The sequence below is a fragment of the Hyaena hyaena genome, unplaced genomic scaffold (assembly GCF_003009895.1).
Source record: "Hyaena hyaena isolate Hyena2069 unplaced genomic scaffold, ASM300989v1 scaffold_180, whole genome shotgun sequence".
Lineage (NCBI taxonomy): Eukaryota > Metazoa > Chordata > Mammalia > Carnivora > Hyaenidae > Hyaena > Hyaena hyaena.
Genome location: NW_024080811.1, coordinates 1946263 through 1968318, shown reverse-complemented (window position 1 = coordinate 1968318; position 22056 = coordinate 1946263). Strand labels below are relative to the sequence as shown.

Genomic DNA, 22056 nt, shown 5'->3' with positions numbered 1-22056 from the left:
CAAATGGGCAAAGGACTTGAATTGGCATTTTTCCAAAGAAGATATAAAAATGGCCAAAAAGCAGTGAAAAGATGCTCAATGGCATTAATCATTAAGGAGATGCAAATCAAAACCACAATGAGATACCACACACACACACACACACACACACACACACACACACACACACTCATTCACTTCTGAACCTAGAGCATCACTTTCCTGTGTCTGGCAGAGGTCTCTGCAAGCCAAGCACCTCTAGAAAGGGAGGCAGCAGCATGGGGAGGACAAGGGTTCGGGGACCAGCTCTGAAGGCTCCAGTTAGGCAGGGATGGGAAGTCACTGGAGCATTAGAGGCACGGGGGAAGCAGAGTAAGGTGGGAAACTGAGGCAAACCAGTGGGAAGGGGAAACAGAAACAGTAACCCAGAGGAGAGAAGCTGAGGTGAACGTTATGTCAAAGCCCCAGAAAGAAGACTGGGAATCAGTTCTCTCCTATCACGTATGCTTCCTGTAGAGACCTCAGTCTGCAAATGCAGGATCCAGAGGAATAGAGGCAGTGAGATGACAGCAGGTCCTCAGGGGTAGAGAGGGGTTTGCATGGAAGATCATGAACCCCAAATGAAACAAGTGTGGGAATGAGGAATGGAACTAACCAGATGCCACATTACAGGCTCCATCTGCAGAGTTCCAGGATCGGAGAATGAGGGTGAAGGGTGCAGGAGAGAGTGTTCAGGCAGAGGGTGGGGGTGGGGAGTGGAGGAAAGGAGCTCTGTCCATGGAGGTCGCTGCCCAGAGCTTGGGTGAACTTACTCAGGTCATGCCCAAAGTCATGGCGAACACCAGACATTCCAACAAAGCCTTTTAATTACAAAATCTTGCAAATAGAGAAGTCAAGAGGACGCCATTCCTTGGTGCTTTCAAGCCTTCACCGAGAAACCAGACCACGCAAATCTGACCTGGAGGCCATGGAATGGACAAAAAGAAAGCAAGCTCTGTGCCTTGAAGGTCCAGTGGTCCTCAGGCAGGAAGTGGCTTTTGTCAGGCACTGTTCTAAAGATGCAGTTAAAAACAACATTTTTTTTTAAAGTAGGCTTTACACCCAGCATGGAGCCCAATGAGGGCCTTGAACTTAGAACCCTGAGACCAAACCTGAGCTGAGATCAAGAGTCAGATACTTAACTGACTGAACCACGCAAGTGCCTCAACAGCTTTTTCGGAAGACACAAGCGAATCAGTTCCTCTCACAAGGGCTCCACACCACCATTAAGGAAAAGCATGTCCGTGTGCACATGTGCTCCCAAGAGTCCCCTGTAGAAATGGGTACCTCACAGTGTCAGGATGACATGGCTCCTGTATGCCCGCGTGCAGAGCCCAGTAGGAGCTTGGTGCGTGTATTTAAATGCATGTTATTTTCTTTCATGCCCATTCACCTGGGGCAAGACCAGGGGCCTCTGCTGAGGAAGTGCGTGCTCGGGATTAAAAAAGGAAGGCCGGTGCTCACTTCGGCAACACATATACTAAAATTGGAACGATACAGAGAAGATTAGCATGGCCCCTGCGCAAGGATGACACGCAAATTCGTGAAGCGTTCCATATTTTTAAATATCATATGTTTGCACGTATAGGAGGATTAGGAGGAACTTGACGGAGGAACAAGGGGGAGAAGAAGGGCGGAAATGGTGGGGGAGAGGAAGAGAGGCAAACCATGAGAGACTCTTGAATGCTGACAAAAACTGAGAACTGATGGATGTAGGGGGGAGGGGGGATGGGCATGGAGGAGGGCACTTTTGGGGATGAGCACTGGGTGTTATGTGGAAACTAATTTGACAATAAACTGTTAAAAAAAAAAAAGAGAATCATGATGTAGACAGGTACGTGGTGTCAAAGGAAAAGAATATGCAAAAGCCTTTGGGGTCATGAGAGACTTCTGAGGGGAAGAAGCCTACAGGTATATGGCAGAAGGAGAAGTGGCACATTTTCTAGGCAGAGACCGAAAGGTGAGAAAGAACGTGGCAAATTTAGGAAATGCAGGCTGACCAGCAGTTGTGAAGGCTAATAGGTAGGACAAAGGAGAAACAAAGTACTTNGGGATGGGCATGGAGGAGGGCACTTGTGGGGATGAGCACTGGGTGTTATGTGGAAACTAATTTGACAATAAACTATTTGTAAAAAAAAAAAAAATAAATAAATAAAATAAAATAAAAAAGGAAGGCCGAAGCAGCAGGGGGTGGATGGGGAAGCGGGAACCCCCAGTTTCCCCTAACAGAGGAGTGGCTCGTGTCAGCACAGCCATGAGGAGCTCTGCGGCTCTGTGCTGCTCTGGTCCTCCTCTCAGCAGACTCGTCAGCAAGGACAGATGCCACAGACAGGGGGACTGGTCTAGGAGACAAGGGTGCTCCTAAAGGCCAGGCCACCAACAAAACCACACTGTGAGCAGTAAGTGCTTGGGCAACTCTGCTTCTGAACTACCCAAATACAAGGCAGGACGGCTGCTCATAACTAAAGTCAAGGCAGGGCTGTTCTCCCCGTGGAAAACGTCCACTGAACGGCTAAGCAACATCACAGGGTGCTCTGGCTCTGACAGCACCGTTGGGCAAAGAGCCGGTTAGTCACCCAGTGATGCAGAAACATGACCAGTGTGGGAAAGCCAGTCAGGAGAGAGATGTATGGAGGCAGGAGGCAGAGTGAGGCATCAGGTAGAGCAGGGGTCTGGGCGGCACCCATCCATGGAGAACATGGTTGAGGGAAGGTTTGGAGGTTTCTGTGGAGGGGTGAAGGGGTGCTGACCCAGAATCTGCATGCCTACAGAGAACATGCCACCCACATCCCCCACCCCACCCCCTTTCTAGCCAGCGTGCAGACCAAGCAGCAGCACAAAAGCTCCTTCCCCACTCCATTCTAGATGCCCCTGTGAGCCCAGGCTTCACCATAAATTCATCCCTGGAGACTTAGCTTTTCTGTAAGGGGAGAGCAGGGAGGGACTGGAGAGAGGAACAGAGAAGACAGAAATAGTTGAAGAAAGAGAAACATGTAAATGAGTTCCAGGAAAATGCACACATGCTGAAACCACAATGGTCCAGAAAAGGCTAGTACTTGGTTACCGTCAGCTTCAGCATCCCGTTTTCCCTGATTATCTTAACGCATTTTCTGTACAAACCAGTCATTTCCAACAGCATATTCTGCGGTCTGATCTCCTTGTTCTGTTCTCCCATGGCTGATAGAGGCAGTGCCCACACTACCCTCCTCACGCCCTCCCCCCTGCCTCCCAGAAGAGGACTTCATGAGTACCCACCTGTTACTACAGGCTCCGTGGAAACAACCCACACCACCATACAATCGGTTTAACTTTATTTCAAAATTGTACAAAATGGCCATAAGTGGCTATAAAAAATTTTGTCTTCAGAACACGTGGAAATTCAGAAAGAACAACAAAACAGTTATCATTCACAGTGTAATGGAAAAGCTTTCTCTGAGGCAGAAATTACAACTCTTCCTTCTTCTTTCCTAGTCTCTCGTGGTCTCCTTCCCGGAGCGTTCGAATAAAATTGGTAAACCCCAATTCCTAGGAGGAATGGGAAGAGAAAGAGAAAAAGAAAACTTTAACCCGATGCGCACCCTCTCTCCCCTTTCCCTGATGCTCCTCTGGACAGAGAAGTGGCTAGTGGAGGCAGCTGGCAATGTGGGGACGGTCTGCTTGGCCACTGGAGAGCCCTTTCTGACACCCTGGAACCCATCCCTGCTCCTGGAGTCGGAGTCTGGGACAACCTCTTGGGGCACCCTTCCAGCGAGGCTCACAGCCCTGGCTTCTCAGCCGAGTGCCACCGCTGACCTCCGTTGTGCCCAGAAGCCTCCCTTTACTGCCCTCCTCAGTAGTTTCCCTGCCCCAGGCAGTTGCATCTCCCCAGCTCACCGTCCGATCGCTGTCATACTTCTCTGCAAATTTCCCGTAGTGGTAGTAGTGGAATGTGGGGTAGGCCTTGATGGCCTCCTGCTGACACAGGTCTTGGTTTTTGTCTCTGACACAGTCAACAGCAGCACAGGCGATCTACAGGCCCAAAGAAAGGGTGGGTCAGCACAGGACGCCTCCCATCTGAGACCAGGGGCCAGGACCCTCTACACATAGACGGCACGGCAGGCCCACATCATGTTCTTTTTTTTCTCCTCAATGGCAGGGATGAGCTGAACCAAACAGCCCCAGCCCAGAGCTCCACAGAGACTCGTGATGCTTGTTTCCAATTCTCAAGGCAGCTGGGTAAGGTTAGGGGACTCAGACTGCCGCGCCCGCAGACTACCCTTTAAGAACAACAGTATAATGACCATCAAGGAAATCATGACCTGAAAGCATCTGTCAACACCACAGGTTTTGTGAGGCTCATTTCTATGAGGCATAGTAGGACTCATTCATTTATCAACTAAGACTTCCTGAACATCTATTTGGGGAGGCAGGATACCACCCAGATTAAGAACAAAAGCTTCAACATCAAGTTTCCCAAGTGCAAATCTTGGCTTGGCTGCATATTAAGACTTAAGGTAAATTACCTAGCCTCTTGGTGCCTCAATTTTCTCATCTGTAAAATGGGGGTAATGACAATGCCTCGGTTACCAGGAAATTATGAAGACTGAGTCAGAGAATTCAGGGGAGGTGAACTGGCCACAGGACCTGGCACAGGGTTAGTGGTCGGTAAATGTTAGCTGCTGTTATAATCACGCCTACCGGCCCCAGACACAAGCCCTGTCTCCAGTAGGAGCTCAGCGTCTGGTCAGGGGCATCAGATAAAGAGACAACTCCGAGGCATGATAGGAGGTATGATGTGCAGAAGTGGTCCAGGTGCCAAGGAAAGTGGCACAAAGGGGCTCTGTCTGGTTTGCATCTGAGCGGCAGCCTGAAGGAGGAGGGGAAAGAAGTTCCAGCCAGGGAGCACATCCCAGGAAGTGAAAGTTAGTTCAGCAGGACTAAAGCAACCAGGGTTTTTAGTCAGAAGGAGGTTCTTGGCTACTGGCTTCTTCCTGCCCATCTAACAAAGGAAACACATGCTGGGTAGTGTTTCCTTATTACTTATTGTTTTTTCAAAATAAGGTATCAAGCAAATACAGAGAACCTTTTTTCTGTTGCAGTCACAAAGCAGGGAAGCGGGGGAGAGGATCGTTTAATGGGAACACACCATACACAAGCATTACAGAAGAGGGGAGGGCAGATTCTGAGGAGAGGCAGCATTTACCCAAGTGCTGCTATGTGCCAAGCCTGTCTAGATGCCAGGGGTACAGTGGTGACCTTGAAAAAGTGTAGTCATTAAGTGACTGCCATCCTTACTGCAGGAAGGCAGTTAATAGACACAGAACAAGTGAGATCATTTTAGAGCCCAGTGAATGCTCTGAAAAAAATTAAAAGAGGGTAATTCAAGAAAGCAATAGCCAGAGGGGCGGCTTTACGGCCAAGGAGGCCTTTCCGAGGAGACGGCATCTGATCTGAGATTTGAGTCAGGAGGAAGCGGCAGGTGCAGGAAGGCCTGAGCAGAGAGCACCCGCGCAGAAGGACCAGCCCATGCCAGGACCACAGACAGGGACAAGCACGCTGCCTTGGAGAACCAGAGCCCATTAAGGCATTGACATTGAACTACCACCATGCTGGAAAGAAAGTTAAAATCATTAAATAGCCACAATTCACATGGTGCTATGGCTACGGGCTATTCACAGTTGGATGGAGGTTCCCTTTCCAGCTAGGAGAGCCCTGCAGTCCACCAACAGTCACATTTGCTGGTCACTGACCTTGTGTCTGAGTGAGCAGGGCCACTGCTCTGCATGCAGCGGGACTGACAGAGTGACGTGTGGCCTGCGCTCTCTCTGGTCACCAGCGTGCCACACTTGCCCCTTCCCCGCCCTCACGCTTCCCTCCCACTTCAGCTCCATAGCGGCTGTACAACAAGACTCCTCAGAGCAGAGTTTGCAAACTTACTGCGTGCAATCCATATCTGGCTTTCAGTCCTGTTCTGTTTGGCCCACACACAGAATTTAAAAAAAAAATAAATAAACCTGAATTAGCTGCCAACCTAGAAAAAGAGCCAGAAGATTTTATATAAAAGTTTGGCTCTCCAGCTTCTCTTTAAATGCTGGATTTGATGGCATGTGCTCTGCATTCCCAGGCAACGCGTGGCTCAAGCAGAGGGCAGCGGACTCCTGTGGCCGGGTTCGACTGGTCGTTTGCTGGAGTCTATGCAGAGCCCAACTCACGGGGCCGGCAGGTGGGCCCCCCACAGTCTCCTGAGAACCCCAGCTCATCCTGTAAAACATTTTCTGAATTATTTAGAAATCTGAGGCTCCTCTGGCTGTGCTCGGCGTTCCATTTCTTGGGGCCCGGCCCAGGGGGAAGACCTCGCACATGGGGCAGCACTCTGCGTCCGGCCCTCCGTGAGCGGCCAATGCTCCTGTGCTATGCTGAGAGAGAGTTTGATGGGCGCTGCTCCAGGCTGCTGCTCTCCCTGCATCTGCTCTAAATTATGAATTTAATTTGTATACATGCCCCGGAGCTGTGGGAAATACAGTGTATGGTTTTATAAATTGACTAAATTAAAAATGTGTACTTACTTTGAATCCCCTAAACTACCTGCCAGCCACATACACACAGAGTGCTACTTCTGGCTGCAAAGGCTCCTCTACCTTCCGTTTCTACAGGAGGAGAGGAGTCCAGCGTGGCTCCTTCTAAAGGAAGTGGCTTAGGGAGGGCCTGTGTATCTCAGTCGGCTAGGAGTGGACTTGGGCTCCAGTCATGATCTTGCAGTCTGTGAGTTCAAGCCTTGCTTTGGGCCCTGTGCTAACAGCTCAGAGCCTGGAGCCTGCTTCAGATTCTGTGTCTCCCTCTCTCTCCACCCCTCCCCCATTCACACTCTGTCTCTCTCTCTCAAAAATAGACATTAAAAATATTTAAAGGAAGCGGCTTAGACTCTGGAAAGACGACAGCAAGTATTCCTCTTCTCATTTATCCTCATTTCTCCTGTCTAAATGCCTGCACCCCTTACACCCACTCCAGATTTATACTGACTGAACTACAGTACTGAATGTACACTATCACTTCGAGATTTGCTCCACGGTACTTGGTATCCTGCCACGGCCCCTTGGCCAAACACTTGCTAACTGGCGCCCATAATTCTTGGCTGCAGGGAACCACTGCGTCAGGCCAGTGATGGATGAGGCTTGAGAACATGGTCCCTTGTAAGGTCTCCAGGGCCTGAACCTAATCACCCATGCACTAATCTGCTCATGAACCTTCCTGCTCTGGCTCCTTCCCTGTCTGCTCCCCTTCTTCCATTCCTGAGGTTGTAGCCTGAGACCACCTCCCAAATAAACCCCCTATACACAAGGGCCAGAACTGGAGTTTGCTTTCGGGAGACATCTGACAATGCCGGTTTATATGGTTCTGAGCTGCCCCTTTCCAGCTGGACAAGTGTGACAGAGTTTTTTAACCTCTTGAAGATTCAATCTCCTCTTCTGTCAGATGGGAGATTAATAATACCTAGTTGGTTAAGCTGATGAGGACAGCATGACATAATGCTCTCAAGTATCAGTGGAAGAGTTTTCAGAAAATATCAAATAAATTATTGTTTCTTCATTCAGTCAACACTTACAGAGGTTTTAGGTGGCAAGACTGGAGGGGATTCAAGGACAAACGAGGTCCCTGCCCTCAGGGAGTCTTCCTTTCTGATGGACCGAGAGCCTTGTAAACACAAGGGACTAAACACACCAGGGCCAGGGTTCCATCTGCTCCTGCTAAGGGCACCTGTCCTGGGATGCCCTTCACACCTGCCCAGAGCTGCCTCCAAGGCCAGCCCCACCCCAGCCTCACCTTGCCAGCCCAGCGGTCGCCTGACCCTTGCCTGCATCCACCCACTTCCACCTCGGGTCCTTGTCCTCCGTGGCCCCTTCCCTACCGTCGTCTATTCCAACACTAGTGGCATGCAGCCCTTTCTCCGCCCAGTGTGTCAACTGCTAAAGTTCTCCAGTAAGCTCCTGGGAGGGGGTGGAGGCCCCCTGGCTAAAATATGAGCTGCCTCATGCGGCTTTATTGATTCAGTAAAATAAATCTCTGCAGGAGCTAATATTGACTTTGGCTATGAAAATGGAAGTGAACAACCAACTGCATATTGATTGGGGAAGGAACAGAGACTGGCTTCTGGGTAGAAAAAAATACAATTCCAGCTAAGAAGTGGCAGCATGGGGTGTCTGGAGGAACGAGGAGTCAAGAGACTCTGTTCTAACTGTCAACGACACGCCGGGTGTCCCTGGGCAAAGGACACGGTCCTCTCTGGGCCTTGACCCCTCATGAATAGGAGAGGGCTAGATGGGCCACCAGTCCCCAAACACCAGTGGCCAGTACAAGAGCCGGCTCTTAAAAATTACAAATTCCTGGAACTGTAACTAGACATCATCTGATGTGATAGTCCTAGGCTGCAGCCAGCAATCGTGGCACCAGTGACTTCTGTCCCCCAGGCTGAGAACAAAATGCTTCCCTGCTATCACTGAGAGCTGCCTCCAGGAACCCCGGGCCTGGCAACTGCCTGGCAGAGAGGGATCGAGAGATTAAATGTGTTCCTGGACATGAGGGAGGGTGATCTCTGGCTTGGAATAACGGAAGCTGGGAGGAGAGAACAGAGGGAATAACACAGAGGGAATGACTCCAGGAAAAGGCAGGTGACGTTACTGGCCTGAGTTAAGACAAGTGAGCAAAGGCATATCAGCATCTCAGAGAAGAAGGGGTCCCCGTGGAAATGGAGCCCTTGTGCATCGGCAGATGGGAAAGAGGAAGAGGAGGGCTGACTCTCAGCTGCTCACTGTGGGCAGAGCCAGCCTGGCCCTGCCTGGACTGATGTGATCCCTTCACAGATCCTGGAGCCATGGAGACCCGAGCGGCCCAGTGGGGGGCGGGCAGGGAGACCCCACACCTCAGCCATTCTCCTGTCTGCCGAGTGTTCTGGGTGAGGGATGAAGGGAGTCAGTGTGGAGTGGCTGACAATCCGGGGCTGGCTCCAGGGAGTAAAGACCTCCCCACACCACCCAACCAACACCCAGACTGTGAGGGAGTCCTGCCGGACCGCACCTCCCCTGGCAGACCTCCTGCATGCACTAGCCCTGGGTGGCAGAAGGGGCAGGCAGGGAGGGAGATGGAAGGTGGGAAGCCCCTTCCTGTCACTCCCCTCTCAGAGCAGGCCAGGTGGCAGGCAAAGGAGAAAAGGAGATGGGAGCCATAGGGGCACAGCCAGAACTTGTGGGTGACTGACAGACATCCTGAGTCCAGGGAAGGGTTCTGGGGTCTGAGTCATAAGTCTGCCCCCTCCCCACTGAGGGCCCCAGCCTGGCTCTCTCTGCCCTGATATCCCTGTGCAGCTCTCACATGTCATCACGGGGGCAACCCCCGGGGGGTCCACACATGTGTGTCCCTCCTCCCCGGGCTGCACCTAAGGACCTCACTCAGGACAACGTGAGGCACTGCAGCAGAGATGCGTGTGACTTCGAGTCTGGGTGTGCGTGTGCACGCTACTGGGGCCTCTTGGGTGACCAGAGTCCCAGGCTGGGAAGAATCTTCGTGATCATCTAGGGCAGTGCCCTGATCTTTGAGAGAGGAGGACTCGAGGCCTGAAGGGTTGACGTGACTTCTCCAGGTCACACAGTTTAGCACAGCCAAGCTGCACTGGCCTGAGTTCCCAGGTCTTCTCCTGCCACACAGCCCTCTGGCCCCAGAATCATGTTCTCTCACCCAGCAGGGACCCATGCTGCTCTTGCTGCTGGAGCTGCCTGGGGGACGTGCCCGGGGGTCCCCTCTGCCCCCACTCTAATCCGATCCCGTAGCCCTCGCGTGTTAATTTTATGGTTCATGGGTCGGCAGCTGCAGGAGCCTCTCACTTTGGCAGGATGAGGCTCTGCAGGCAGCCTTGCTCTCCTCCACCGTGGCCGCCTCCAGTTGACTTTTGTTGAATTTTTTTATTTGTAGTTTCAATTATATAAGTAATGCGTGACTACAAATCCTACTGTAAAAAGATTCAAGCACTAAGAAAAACATAAACAGATGACCCCTTCACCGCCCCCCTCCTTCCAGTGAAGGGCTGTAACGGTTCAGTGTATCCCTTTTAGCTGCCTTTACAGCCTCCATTCAGCCTGCTCTATGCTGCCTTTATGAAAAGAATGTCCTGGTTCCCAGGAATTCTCTGATCTCAGCAGAGCCTATTCAGGAAGGAGAGCTGAATGGAAGGGAGGAAGGTGTAGAACTGGCAGCAGAGCAAAGTCAGAGGCAGGACAAGAGGCAAAGAGGGGTCTCCTTACCTTTCGGTCATCTTTAAAGATGTCGGCAGTGGCCGTAAAGTGTGGGATGACCTTCTTACAGTGCGGGCACCCTGCGGGAAAGGGAAGGACACGGTGATGCATGTGTAGGGGAGGCCACAGAGCCAGGCGTCCCTCCCAGAGCCGACAGAGAAGCCTTTCCAGGAGCTCCCCTCCACTCAACAGACTGGTGGGGGTGGGGGGGGCTTTCGTCTGACTCCCACTGCTTGCACACCACACTGCCAGAATCCTGTGTCACCTCCGCCACTCAAACACTGCCCTGTGTTTCTGTCGTCAGCATGAGGGCTTTGTAGGAGTCCCTGTGCAAATGTCAGGTCCACTACTGCCCGGGACCTCCCACCCTACAGCCTCCTGTCACACAGCGGGTCTAGGAGGCTGAGGGTGGGGGAGACAGTCACTGCAATCTTGCTCTGCAAGCTCTGTCCATGGAGGGCTGCCCCGGGAGCTACGGCAGAGGCAGCATTGGGCTTGGGAAGGGACAGTGTGCGTTCAGGCCTCTCTGAGCCTGTTCAGAGCCTGCTGCTCTTGCCTTACGGACAGTGGTAAATCTGTCCATGTCATACTGAGTACACGGGACTGAGAAAGGCGGTGGCAGGAGCAACCATCTGAGCCTCCACTGCTCATGTTTTGCTGCTAACGTCTACATTCCCAGCAAATCCCTACTCCACACCAAGCAGCCAGACCAGGCCCCAGGTCCGCATGCTATCCTTCCACCCTCTGCTCTACAATCAAACTAAATCCTGGATCTAGGGACAGGAGACCCAGGTCAGTCTAAGAGGAGAATAAGGCACTGGGTTATCAGGGCCTGGGTTCCTGACTGTGGAGAGAGGCCTATCACAATGGATAAGGACCCGTAACTCCGGAGGCCCAGCATGGGACAGTGGTGCTAGTGTTACCTGAAGTGACAGACCCCCTTTCTTGGCCCTTACAGCATTAGCAGACCCTCAGCATCAACAGACCCAAACCCGAGCCTACCTCTTTCCAGCGTTCCCCAGACGCTGAGCACGTCTGCCACGAGATCAAAACTATCTGAAGGAGGGTTTCCCTGACTGTGGTAACTAAGTCTGATCAAAACACAGGTGCCAGAGGCCAAATGCCCTATGGGGAGAGGTGGTGAATGGTCGGACCGGCCAAGGCGAGGAAGAGAAATAGCTTTGCTCTTCTGCTTTCTCTCTCTCTCTTTTTTAAATTTTTTCAAAATGTTTTTATTTATTCTTGAGAGAGAGACAGAGCATGAACAGGGAAGAGCACGGAGAGAGGGAGACACAGAATCTGAAGCTGGCTCCAGGCTCTGAGCTGTCAGCACAGGGTCCGATGCGGGGCTCGAACTGGTGGACCTTGAGATCATGACCTGAGCTGAAGTTGGACCCTTAACTGACTGAGCCACCCAGGTGTCCCTCTCTCTTTAAAATAAAATAATAATGACTGACATTTCAAAGAGTTTTGTGAAACCAAATTAAAGCTGAGCTACAACTTTAATCTGAATGTAGTGGGGCGCCTGGGTGGCTCAGTTGGTTAAGCATCCAACTTCAGCTCAGGTCATAATCTCACAGTTCGTGGGTTCGAGCCCCACATCAGGCTCTGTGCTGGCAGCTAGCTCAGAGCCTGGAGGCTGTTTCAGATTCTGTACCTCCCTCTCTCTCTGACCCTCACCTGCTCATGCTCTCTCTCTCAGAAATAAATTTAAGAAGTTAAAAAAAAATTTTTTAAAATCTGAATGTAGCATTTGGCCAGTTCCTGAGATGGGCAGGACACCCACGTGGCCTGGCTGGTGGAGCCGCCAGCTGGCCCCAGAACAGTGTGGACAGTGATGGGGAGCGGCAGGAAAGGGATTCTCCCAACATCCACTGCAGGTGTAGAGAAGGGAGCTGGGCTGGTTGTGAGTTCTATAAGAACAGAATGCAACAGAGTGCCTAACTGGTGGCAGATACTAACAGATGACTTTTTAACAGCCTCAATGGCAATTACAAGAACACGTTACTAGCCTGACCCAACAGAGGGAAGAATAGTTCAAATTCACGAAAACTTCACACTATAAAGGAATGATGGTTTATCTAGAGGGTACAATTGCTAGTTGACAAGGCTCACCAGAGCACCATCCCTGTGGCACCTAGCAGTCCCCTGTGGGTGGCACACAGATGCCCACTAATAGCATTAGGCTGGCTGGAAAGAAGTTATCCTCTCCTCCAAATCTGGCATCGCTATTAATTTTTCCTTTCTAAGTTCTTTGCTTACTGAATGTATAAAGGTAACTGTCAGCCTAGTGCAAATTCCTATTACCATCAATTTAAAGTATCCAGGTCTCAGATTAATCACCTTCTCGTGCATCTAATTTTATCATTATCCGAAAGAAAGAGCATGGCAGATGAATAACTGGAGGGGAGGCTGTTTTAGAAAGGGGGGCATGAAGATGTTCCCAAGAGGTGTCAGGTGGTCCAGAAGAGGCATGATCTTTTAATCTGGGCTCTTTAAAAAGGCACCATCTATGTGCAGCAGGAAAGCAAAGAAGCTTCCCAGAGTCGGGAGACAGAAAGAAAGACCGAGGACAGGACAGAAAATTCCAATGCTAGAGACTCAGCCAAGCTGGCCTAAGAAGGGCAGTCACCATGACCAGACCACTGAGAGCAAAGGGGGGCTTGGACCAGGAGAGGACAGTGAAACAGCCAGAGGAAGATCTCTGTAGAAACTGGGAGGAGGTGGGAGGACGAGGTGGGGGACATAGGGAAGAGGTAGGAGGTCGAGGGGACATGAGGGGAACTGGGAAGTAAGGGACAGGTTGGGGAGGTGGAAGTGGGTGGGAGAAGGGAGGTAGGGGGACATGGGGAGGTGGGAAGGAGTAGAGATTGGGGAAGGCTATGGGGGTTGACTTTGGCTTTTCCTTTATACCTTTATCAGGTATGTGATCTTTCTTAGTATTGGGTTCTTCATATGTAAATAAGCATAAGGATGTGTTATATACTACATATAAATAAATATACACTGTTTTCATAATGGAAAAAATTTTAAAGATTTGCCTTTGGATAGATCTGCCTCCCTGCTGAGCATCTCTGGAGAAGAGTTCAGGCACAGGAATGTGCAGTAGCAAAGGGAAACTCTAGGTGCCAGGCCCTTTGTCGGATGCCGCATCGCTCAGTGGAGCGGCCCTGAACGGGCTGTTTTGAGTTGTTTCTTGCCAGAGTGTGCAGACTGTGAAGCCTGAGGCGTGGCAGGGACCATGCCTCCTTCCCTTGAATCCTGGTCCCCAGATAGCACCCAGAACACAGTGGTTCTGTGAGGGAGGTCGTTAGCACCCCAGGGGGGCAGGAGTCCTGACTCCAGATGTCTGGGGGAAAAAGGAGAGCAATTCCAGGGGAATGTATAATCTGGACTTCCTCAAGTCCACCCAGGGATCGGTCAAGGAAGGATGTCTGCTTCTGCGGCCAGGGTTTCACTGCTGCTGAGAAAGCTCGTACTCTCTGAATTGCATCTATGATGGAAAGAAAGCGCCAGCCCAGGCTGCGGGGCGGCTCTGTCGCTACAGTGCTCTGAGGCCGTGGGTGGGTCACACATATTCTGGGTCTTAGTCCTGCGCACAGCATTCTGCCCAGAAGGAAGACGGCTTCTCAAAATCCACTCAGCCTTCTAGGCAGGTTGTAAGGACAGAGGAGGGCAGTGAGAGGCTCTGCAAGGAACGGAGAGAGCCCAAGTCCAGCTCCCACGTGGAGAGGAAAAGCCGAAAACAGAGGGACTGGCTGCCTGAGGGTCTGAGGCTGGGGAAGGTGGGCAGGTGAGAGGGAAGAGAGACATTACGGCTTACTGACACTTGGAAAGTGGGGCAGGAGGAGAGACAACAGCAGGGCTGGCTACAAGCAAGCGGGGTTATGACTACATTGAGTTGCGTGGCTTCTCTGTAGAGCGAAGCTTTATTATCCCCACTCCATTAAGCTGGGCTGTAACCCGGGGGAGAGAGACAAGGGCAACAGAGGGGTGGGAAATTCAAGAGACTTCCCTTTGAAGTATCACTTAACTTAAGATGGAACACACAAAATCCAAAGGTCACAAACACACGTGTCACTTCTTCAACTGAAACTTTGATTAAAATGGGGATGGAGTGGGCAGCTCAGAAGAATTGCTGTGCTTTCCCCACAGATTCAAACCCAATGGCGTCAAAGCCACGTGGGGAAGTCAGGGGGCAGGACTGGGCTGGGGGTGCTCAGGAAGACCAGGAAAGCAGAGGCCAAAATGGGTCAGCTAAATTCCAGAGTTTGAAGGTGAAGTCAGTACCCGGCGGAACAGAGGGAGCCAAGGGATAGACGGAAGTGGCAGGTGGGAGGCAGAGAGCCTAGAAGATTCCAGGGACATGAGGAGACTGAATAAATTTATGGCAGGCTCTTGCCATAAACAGCAGCAGAGGGCTTTACGACTGATGTGAGCAAGGCTCCCTGGAAAGAGGGAGAGACCCTGAAGAGCTAACAGAAGGAGGCCTTGGATTTGGAAGAAACTCAGCCTGGAATGAAACTGAGGAGCCTTGTTCATAGCAGGGATGAGCCCAGGGTCCACCTGTGGCTGCGCTGTTCCCTGGTGGGGGATCTTCCTGGTCCAGTCTGGCCCAGCCCTCCACCTCGCACACTGGTGAGCGCCCCCAGCTACTTACAAGGGGCGTAGAACATGACCAAGGTGTGCTTCTTCTTCTTCAGCGTCTCCCGGAAGTTGTCCCCTACCAGGTGCAACACGCTGGTGTGCTGCTCCTCCCAGGTGGGCTCTGGGGGTGGAGGGGCCTCAGGGCTGCAGGAATGGCAAGAGGGGAGACAGTCGTCAGGGGAGGCCTGTGTAAGGGCAGGCACTTCCACCTCCACCCACACAGAGGAGCAACAAAGAAGAAATCACTTTGCATCCTTTCTAAACTTTAATTTAAAACCTGAGTTTAAACATGAACAAATCTGTACCACCAGCAAAGATATTCTGATTCCCTCTGAGGAACCTATTAGAAAGCCATTTTGTGGGGCCCCTGGATGGCTTAGTTGGTTAAGCGTCCGACTTTCACTTGGGTTATGATCTCGCGGTTCGTGGGTTCGAGCCCCGCGTCAGGCTCTGTGCTGACTGCTGGCTTGGAGCCTGGAGCCTGTTTCAGGGTCTGTCTCTCCCTCTCTCTCTGACCCTCCCCTGCTCACGCTGTCTCTCTCTCTCCTAGAAATAAATAAAACATTAAAAAAAGAAAAAAAAAGAAAGCCATTTTGTGACAGCGTGGAAGACCTGGGCCCCTTCTAGGGCACAGCAGTCTCTCTGGGGGTCAGCCATCATCTTGCCATGGGTACAGAAGTTGTTTCCCCTGGGTTCCCTCCCCTACTCCCTCCTGCCTCTTCTGGGGCCCTGAAGGACACTCCATTATCTTCTGCTCCTGAGCCTCTATGCTGGTGGAAAGACCAAGGAATGAGGTGGGTCTGGATTCAAATCCGGATTGCTTACCACCTGTGTGACTTTTTACCTAAAGTCACCTATTTACCTATTACTAGACCCCTCGGAGCTTCATTTTCTTTTGTGTTACATGAGTACAATGATACCTACTTCATGGGAGCCCTGTGAAGAGCAGAGACAGTGTACATAAGGCACCTAGTCATGCCAGTGACTAACAGCTGCTAAGAGCCCATGTGCTCTAAGAAATACTGGGTGTTCACTGTGTTTCTAATTTTTCAGCCTTTTTCTGTCCACTAGGTCTCTCCACTGTGCTTCACAAAAGGACAGATCTCGGCATGGCCCCTGTGAAGGATGACACACAAATTCATGAAGCACATGAATTTTTTCGTGAAGAGAACTGGGTTTTATATATAAGTGATAAATCACTAAGTTCTACTCCTGAAGCCAATATTATACTGTTATATTAACCAACTAGAATTTAAATAAAAACTTGAAAAAAACAACAACCCAGAAACACATGGACAGATGTCAGGGTCTTTCAAAAGCCTTCTGCACCCGGTGCTGCCACATCGTCCCCTGCACTCTCTTCTTCGCCCCTGCACAACTGGTTTCCACCCTTGGCTTCAGCCCTGGCCCCAGCCCCGAACCCAGCTGAGTGCAGCCCTGAGCCAGTCCAGGCCCATTCATCTTTCAGAAGTCCCTTCTAACAAGTGTTCGCAGGGTCTCTTTCCTCTTCCGGTTCTATCTGAGCCCCTGCAATTTTCAGAAGATCTCATCCACTTGTATGGCTTCCATAATTCCTGTGCCTGAGGATGACTAGAGTCTGGACCTCTCAGCAAGGCTCCCTAATTCCAGGTGTTTTTGATATTTCCACCGGAAGGCCCCACCTGGAGGTCACCCCAATCCTAACAAAACTTGGGACAGATCACTCTTTCCCCTCCTCTACACCTCCCAAACCAGCTTTCCCCCCCCACCTCTCCATTTTGGTCAAAGGCACCCCACTCTTGTGACCAGGACCGGGCCTTCCTAGCCATCCTGTCCTCCTCCTTTCTCTAGGTCCCCTGCCCTAACGCTGGCTCATGGTTGACACTGCCCACCAGACCTCCCTGCGCTGCCTTATCCCTGAATCCTGCCTCCCCGGGGTGGCCTGCTGGAGGGCATGTCTCAGTCACCCATAGCACCTGAGATGGAGGACTGAGGCCTGTCACCCAGGAGCAGGGTGAGGCACGCTGGCTGAGGCCGATGGTGTTTCCAGGCTGGTACACTAGTGTACCATCTCAGAGCTATCTGCTGTTCGTGCTCCACCTGAGAATTCTTTCCGAGCTCCCACTATTTGTCTCTGGGCAAGGCCGCTAACCTCTCTGAACCTAAGTTCCTTCATCAAAGAAATAGGAATAAAAACTCCTGACCTCACAGGATCTGAGGATGAAATGGGCAACAGATATAAAAGCAATTGGCAAAGCCTGGGAAGGTATTACCACTTATGTGGCACTACTGTCAGTTATAGATCCAAATAACAGCTGGCATCAATAATAAAAACAGCTTCCTTTCTCTGAGTATCGCCACCCCACACACAGTGCTGTGCACAATAGTCTAATTTAATTCTCTAGAGGAGTCTTTGGGGAAGTGTCTGTTTTACAGATGGGAACAGGCTTAGCGAGGTCAAGTAAATGCCCAGGGTCACAGTCTAAGTGTAGGTCTCTCAGACTCCATATTCCATGCTTTTACCCTCAGTGCTTTTCAGGTGCTCCACAGCAGAGACTGTGCACAGAACAGACACAGATCCTCTGTGCTCACTACTTGCAGCCAGGTCTCTCCCGATTCCCTCGGCTCTCCCACCACAAGCACAAGCACCAAGAACTTGCCCGAACCCCCACCCCGCTCCATCCTCCCAGTGTACCAGCCCTGGCACCGGGTAAGCGGGTGTGAATAGCAACTGCTTCTGCTGCCAGAAGGCCCAGAAGAGTAACTTGTCCCTCCTGGAAGTGAGCCACTACTCGCCTCTGGTGCCTAAGAGGGAGGCCAGGCTACTCTGAGAACCTGCCGCCGGTGATGAGCAGGACAGAGTGGGAGAAGCTGAGATTAGGGTCTGGCTAGTGCACCCCCCTCTTCGCAGGGGTCTTTCATGAATCTAGTGCTACCTTTGCTCCCATTCCGTAAGTGGGTATTTCTTGAAACACTATGGCTGTGGGTTCCATTCCCACTTCCTGAATCAAAGCTAGATTCAAAGGAGAAAGTCTCCTTAACTATGTCCTAACAATGTCCTCTCAAGCAAGGCCTGGGGCTTCCTCCATTTCCCAGGGCACCTGTGTGATGGTTCTTCTCTCTCATAGGACAGGGAAATGCTAAGGTTCCTAAGACCTTGGGTGAGGAGGAGGTCCTTGGGCTAGTAATTATGAGGCTCCTCAGGTTCGCTGGACTTGCAGGCTGTTCCGAGCTGAGTTGTGACCGCACCCACCTCCTACCCCCCCATTTACATGTTGAAGTCCCAGCCCCAAGTACCTCAGAATGTGACTGTACTTGGAAACAGGGTCGTTAGATAATTAAGTTAAAATGAATCCACTGGGATGGGCCCTACCCTAATCTTACTGGGGCCCTTCCAAGAAGAGGAGATTAGGACACAGACACAGAGGGAAGACTGTGTGAAGACGTGGAGAGGAAGAAGACAGCCAAGGAGAGAGGCCTCAGAAGAAACCACCTCTGCTGACGTCTCATCTTGGACTTCTGGTCTGTGGAACTGGGAGAAAACACACTTCTGCTGTTAAGCCCCCAAGTCTGTGTTGACTGTTGTGGTAAGTCAGCAAACTACTACACACAGAGGGAGTTGTTCACAATCTGTATTGTAAGCCCAGACGGCCACAGGCTGCCTCATGGACACACTACCCGAGGCCTAGTCAACCACCAGCAGACCCGGTCCTGGGTGAGTCCAGCTCTGAATGTGCAGAGCTGTGTGTGTCCTTTGGTCATCAAAGCAGGTGGCATAAAACGCATGATGAAGCCTGAGGCTAGGTCATGGGGAGAGAGGGTCCTCTAAGAAGACAGACATGCCACCTGCTGGCACTGGTGCCAGTGAAACCACATCCAGGGAGGCTACCAGTGATGTGCTGCATGAGGACATGTGGCCAGCACACCTGAGGTGGCTCAAGATTGGGGAAATCAAGCCCACCTTGGCTCTTGTGGCCCAGAGCCAGGGTCAGCAGCCCCTCAGGTTCACTCTGTCCCCTCCAGGCCAGCTCCAGTGGCCGCCAGCCAGGAGTCAGGGTGTACTACCGAGACTGCCACACTTACTTTCGCATCCACTCAATAAAGTTCTTCTTTGTTCTGAGCGCAGGCACTGCATGTTTCTCTCCGTTCTTAAAATACTTCAATGTAGGAAACTCGGAGATGTGGAATCTTTCTGCCAGGGCCTTGTTGACAGTGGCATCGACAGCTGCAAGGACACCAGAGCTCTGGGATGGGGGAGAGGCCAACCATGCATGACAGCCTCAGACACCGTGCTGGCAGAAGAAAAGCCCAGACGCCAGCCCCCAGCTCCCCCGGCCCGGCCAGTATGTCACTGGGAGTGGCTGGCTCCATGAGCTCATATATTCCAGGGAGTGACTGGACACTAGAAAGTCCATTATTTCTCATTTGTAGGCTGAAATGAGACTTTTAAATCTGCCCTACCACTGAGGCTGTGTAGACTGTGCCTGTTCCCAACAGGGTCCCAGAGAAAAGAGAGAACTGTGAGGCTTCACCCCAGAGCCATGAACCTGGGTTCTTGTGGGAACATGGACCCATCATCTCCCTGCTAGGGGCCCCACTATGTATGACATATATACTCGGGGACAGTGAAGTACTGTAGACCTCAGGGACCAGGAAAGTGGCTGTGGAGCCTGCATGGGAAAGTCACTGTGATTATTCATATCATTGATTCTTGAAGAAAATGGTGGTGGGGAGGTTAAGGAAAGGAAGCTTACGTCTGCTTCTCCATGGAGGACTTCTGCCGCATTCTCGAACTCTGGCTTCATTTTCTTACAGTGTCCACACCCTGTGGGAAAAAATCAAGAGAAATCATCCCCATAGCATAGAGGCTCCGGTGATGTCCCCTGCCTCTGAAGACAGCTGGGACCTATTCACAGACACCAGGGGGACCTGACAGAAAAGAAGTAACACCAGCTCAGAAAAAAGAAATCTTTTCCCTAATCTACTTGGTAGAGGTGTGCAAGAGGCAACAATTAAGTCACTACATGAAAAACGCTGGCCATATATATCTACAGGTCCTATACTGGACTATACATACATAGGTCCTGTGTGCCTCCTCTAAGAGCTTCATATCCTCACAACAGCCCTGCAAGGTATAACCTGACATTATCTCCATTTTATAGATGAGAAAATTAAGGCACCAAGAAGGTGGGTGACTGGCCAAGGCTACGTACACAGCCACAGGTCACAGAGCTGGGCCTAGAACCCAAGCAATGTGGCTGGAGGCCACATCCACAGGCAGTGTGTGTGTTTCCCAGTGCCACGCCATACCACCGCCATCCCCTTCTCCAGGGCAGAAAGGAGTCTGGGCCTTGAACCGGGAATAAACATTCAGAGAAGCAAGAATACATTCTAATTGTCCCCACAGGAGAGGATGTATGATATGATAGGCACAGGGATCAGGCTTGTCATTTCCAAATGCCTATGAGTCTTGGTATAAAGATTGTTCTGCCCTCTCCTCCAACCATACACATGCAGTAGCGTCATAAATAATAAAAAATAATAAAAAATAAAAAAATAAAAAAATAATAAAATTTGATACATTAAAAAGCAAGCAAGCACTTTGATAGGTGATGTCAGGACATTGGTACATGGCTTGCATTTTAGTAGAGTGTTTTTCCAGCTTTAACACTGCAGGGGCTGTGAAGCGAGGAGGTCCAGACTGGCTCAGGCTCAACACGGCTGAAAGGGGAACCTGGCTGCGTGGAGGCCACACCTGAAGCAGGCTAAGCAGAAGGCAGGGACAGAGCTCAGCCTTCTCGTGGGGGGTACTGCTGTGTGGAAGCCGACAGCACTGCAATTCTGTAACTGACTTGGGCAAAAGGGAGGCAGACAGACACACCAATATTAGCCGAGGCCTTCCACAGCCTCCAGAAGCCACCAGGCCATGGGAAGGGCTTTCCTGCTTTCATCTGAGCACTGGGCTGGGGCAAAAGTTTCTGTCTCTTCCAAGGTCATTTCCTCCCCCTCCCCCACCCGAAAAGCTCAGCCCCAGGGGGTGCCAGAATATAAACACGCCCCCTCCATGCCTGCCTGTCCTCAGTCCATGTTCACCCGTCCCTCCTTGGGACAAGGGCTTTCACAGTGGCTGTGCTGCATAGTAGAAACTATGCATCCAGGCCAGAGCTGGCAAGCCCCTCCCCTGGAAAGAGCACTCTGGGAGCCATGAGATGACTCTGTGGATGGAACTGTCCTAGTGGAATTCAGCCCAGGGAGCAGCTACAATGCTCAGCGGCACCAGCATTTTGTTCCTCTTCAAATGGGCCCAAGGATAAGGGACACCTGTGGGTTCATGGTCTGCCTACAGCCGACTCAAGATGCCATGAAGCATGGGGGTATCAAGGCCACCACTGACATTGAAACATAAGAACATCATTTGCCAGAAATGAACATTTAGTGCTATCACAACCCATTTGTCACTTTCTAAGCAATCAGGTTATAAACGGTTTTTTGTTTGGTTTTGGTTACGTTTGTTTGGAACTAAAAACACGTTTTCTCCAAAGAAACAATTTTATACGCAGATTCTATGCAGGTTCTCAGGAATGACTACAAAAACCCATTTAACAGAATGTGCCTGAAGCATTTAACAGAAACAGCCTGAAACACAGTGCTGTTTCTACTCCACTGAACTGTCCCCCAGATGGAAAATATGCACGACCTGGGTCTGGGCACCATGCAGGCCTCTCCCTGCAGGCAACAGCTCCTCAAAAAGGCCAAAGAGAGAGCATCTTCCTCCACTCAGGGTGGGGCTCTGGGCCTTCTTGGGTCACTGACACTCTGGAGAACTTAAAAGCTTCTCCTTCCCCTCTCCTATACTGATGCATATAGAGTCCAAATGTATATATAACTTCATAGGGATCCAATCCCCTATCTGGCTCACAGACCCCAGCTAAAAGCCTAGGCATACAAGGCCAGACTTAAAGGCATTCTTTCCCATGAGAGGTGGGGCAAGAGAGCACAGAGCTGTCCCTACAGGTGTCCGGGCTCAAGTATCCATTCACACCGATCCACATGTCAGGAGTAATGGAATATTCTAGGGAAGATTCTACTGACTTAATATGGAATATATATATATATATATATATATATATATATATATTTTTTTTTTTTT

The 22056-nt window shown here is 51.0% G+C and overlaps 1 protein-coding gene and 1 non-coding gene across 2 annotated transcripts in view; one reads left to right on the top strand and one right to left on the bottom strand.

Annotated features, from left to right (window-relative positions):
• Positions 1-1474: 1474 nt before the first annotated feature.
• LOC120237402 lies at positions 1475-1581 on the top strand. Its single transcript, XR_005529938.1, has one exon. It is a non-coding gene; the product is annotated as a U6 spliceosomal RNA (small nuclear RNA).
• A 1731-nt stretch (positions 1582-3312) lies between these two features.
• PDIA5 (protein disulfide isomerase family A member 5) overlaps positions 3313-22056 on the bottom strand; it is a 95104-nt gene continuing 76360 nt past the window's right edge. The window contains exons 12-17 of the mRNA XM_039240599.1: positions 19661-19731; positions 18990-19150; positions 14941-15071; positions 10290-10360; positions 3892-4026; positions 3313-3543 (exon numbers count right to left, since the gene is read on the bottom strand). Coding sequence (XP_039096530.1) covers positions 3463-3543; positions 3892-4026; positions 10290-10360; positions 14941-15071; positions 18990-19150; positions 19661-19731 — 650 coding nt within the window. The 3' untranslated portion in view covers positions 3313-3462. The remainder of the gene's footprint in view (positions 3544-3891; positions 4027-10289; positions 10361-14940; positions 15072-18989; positions 19151-19660; positions 19732-22056) is intronic.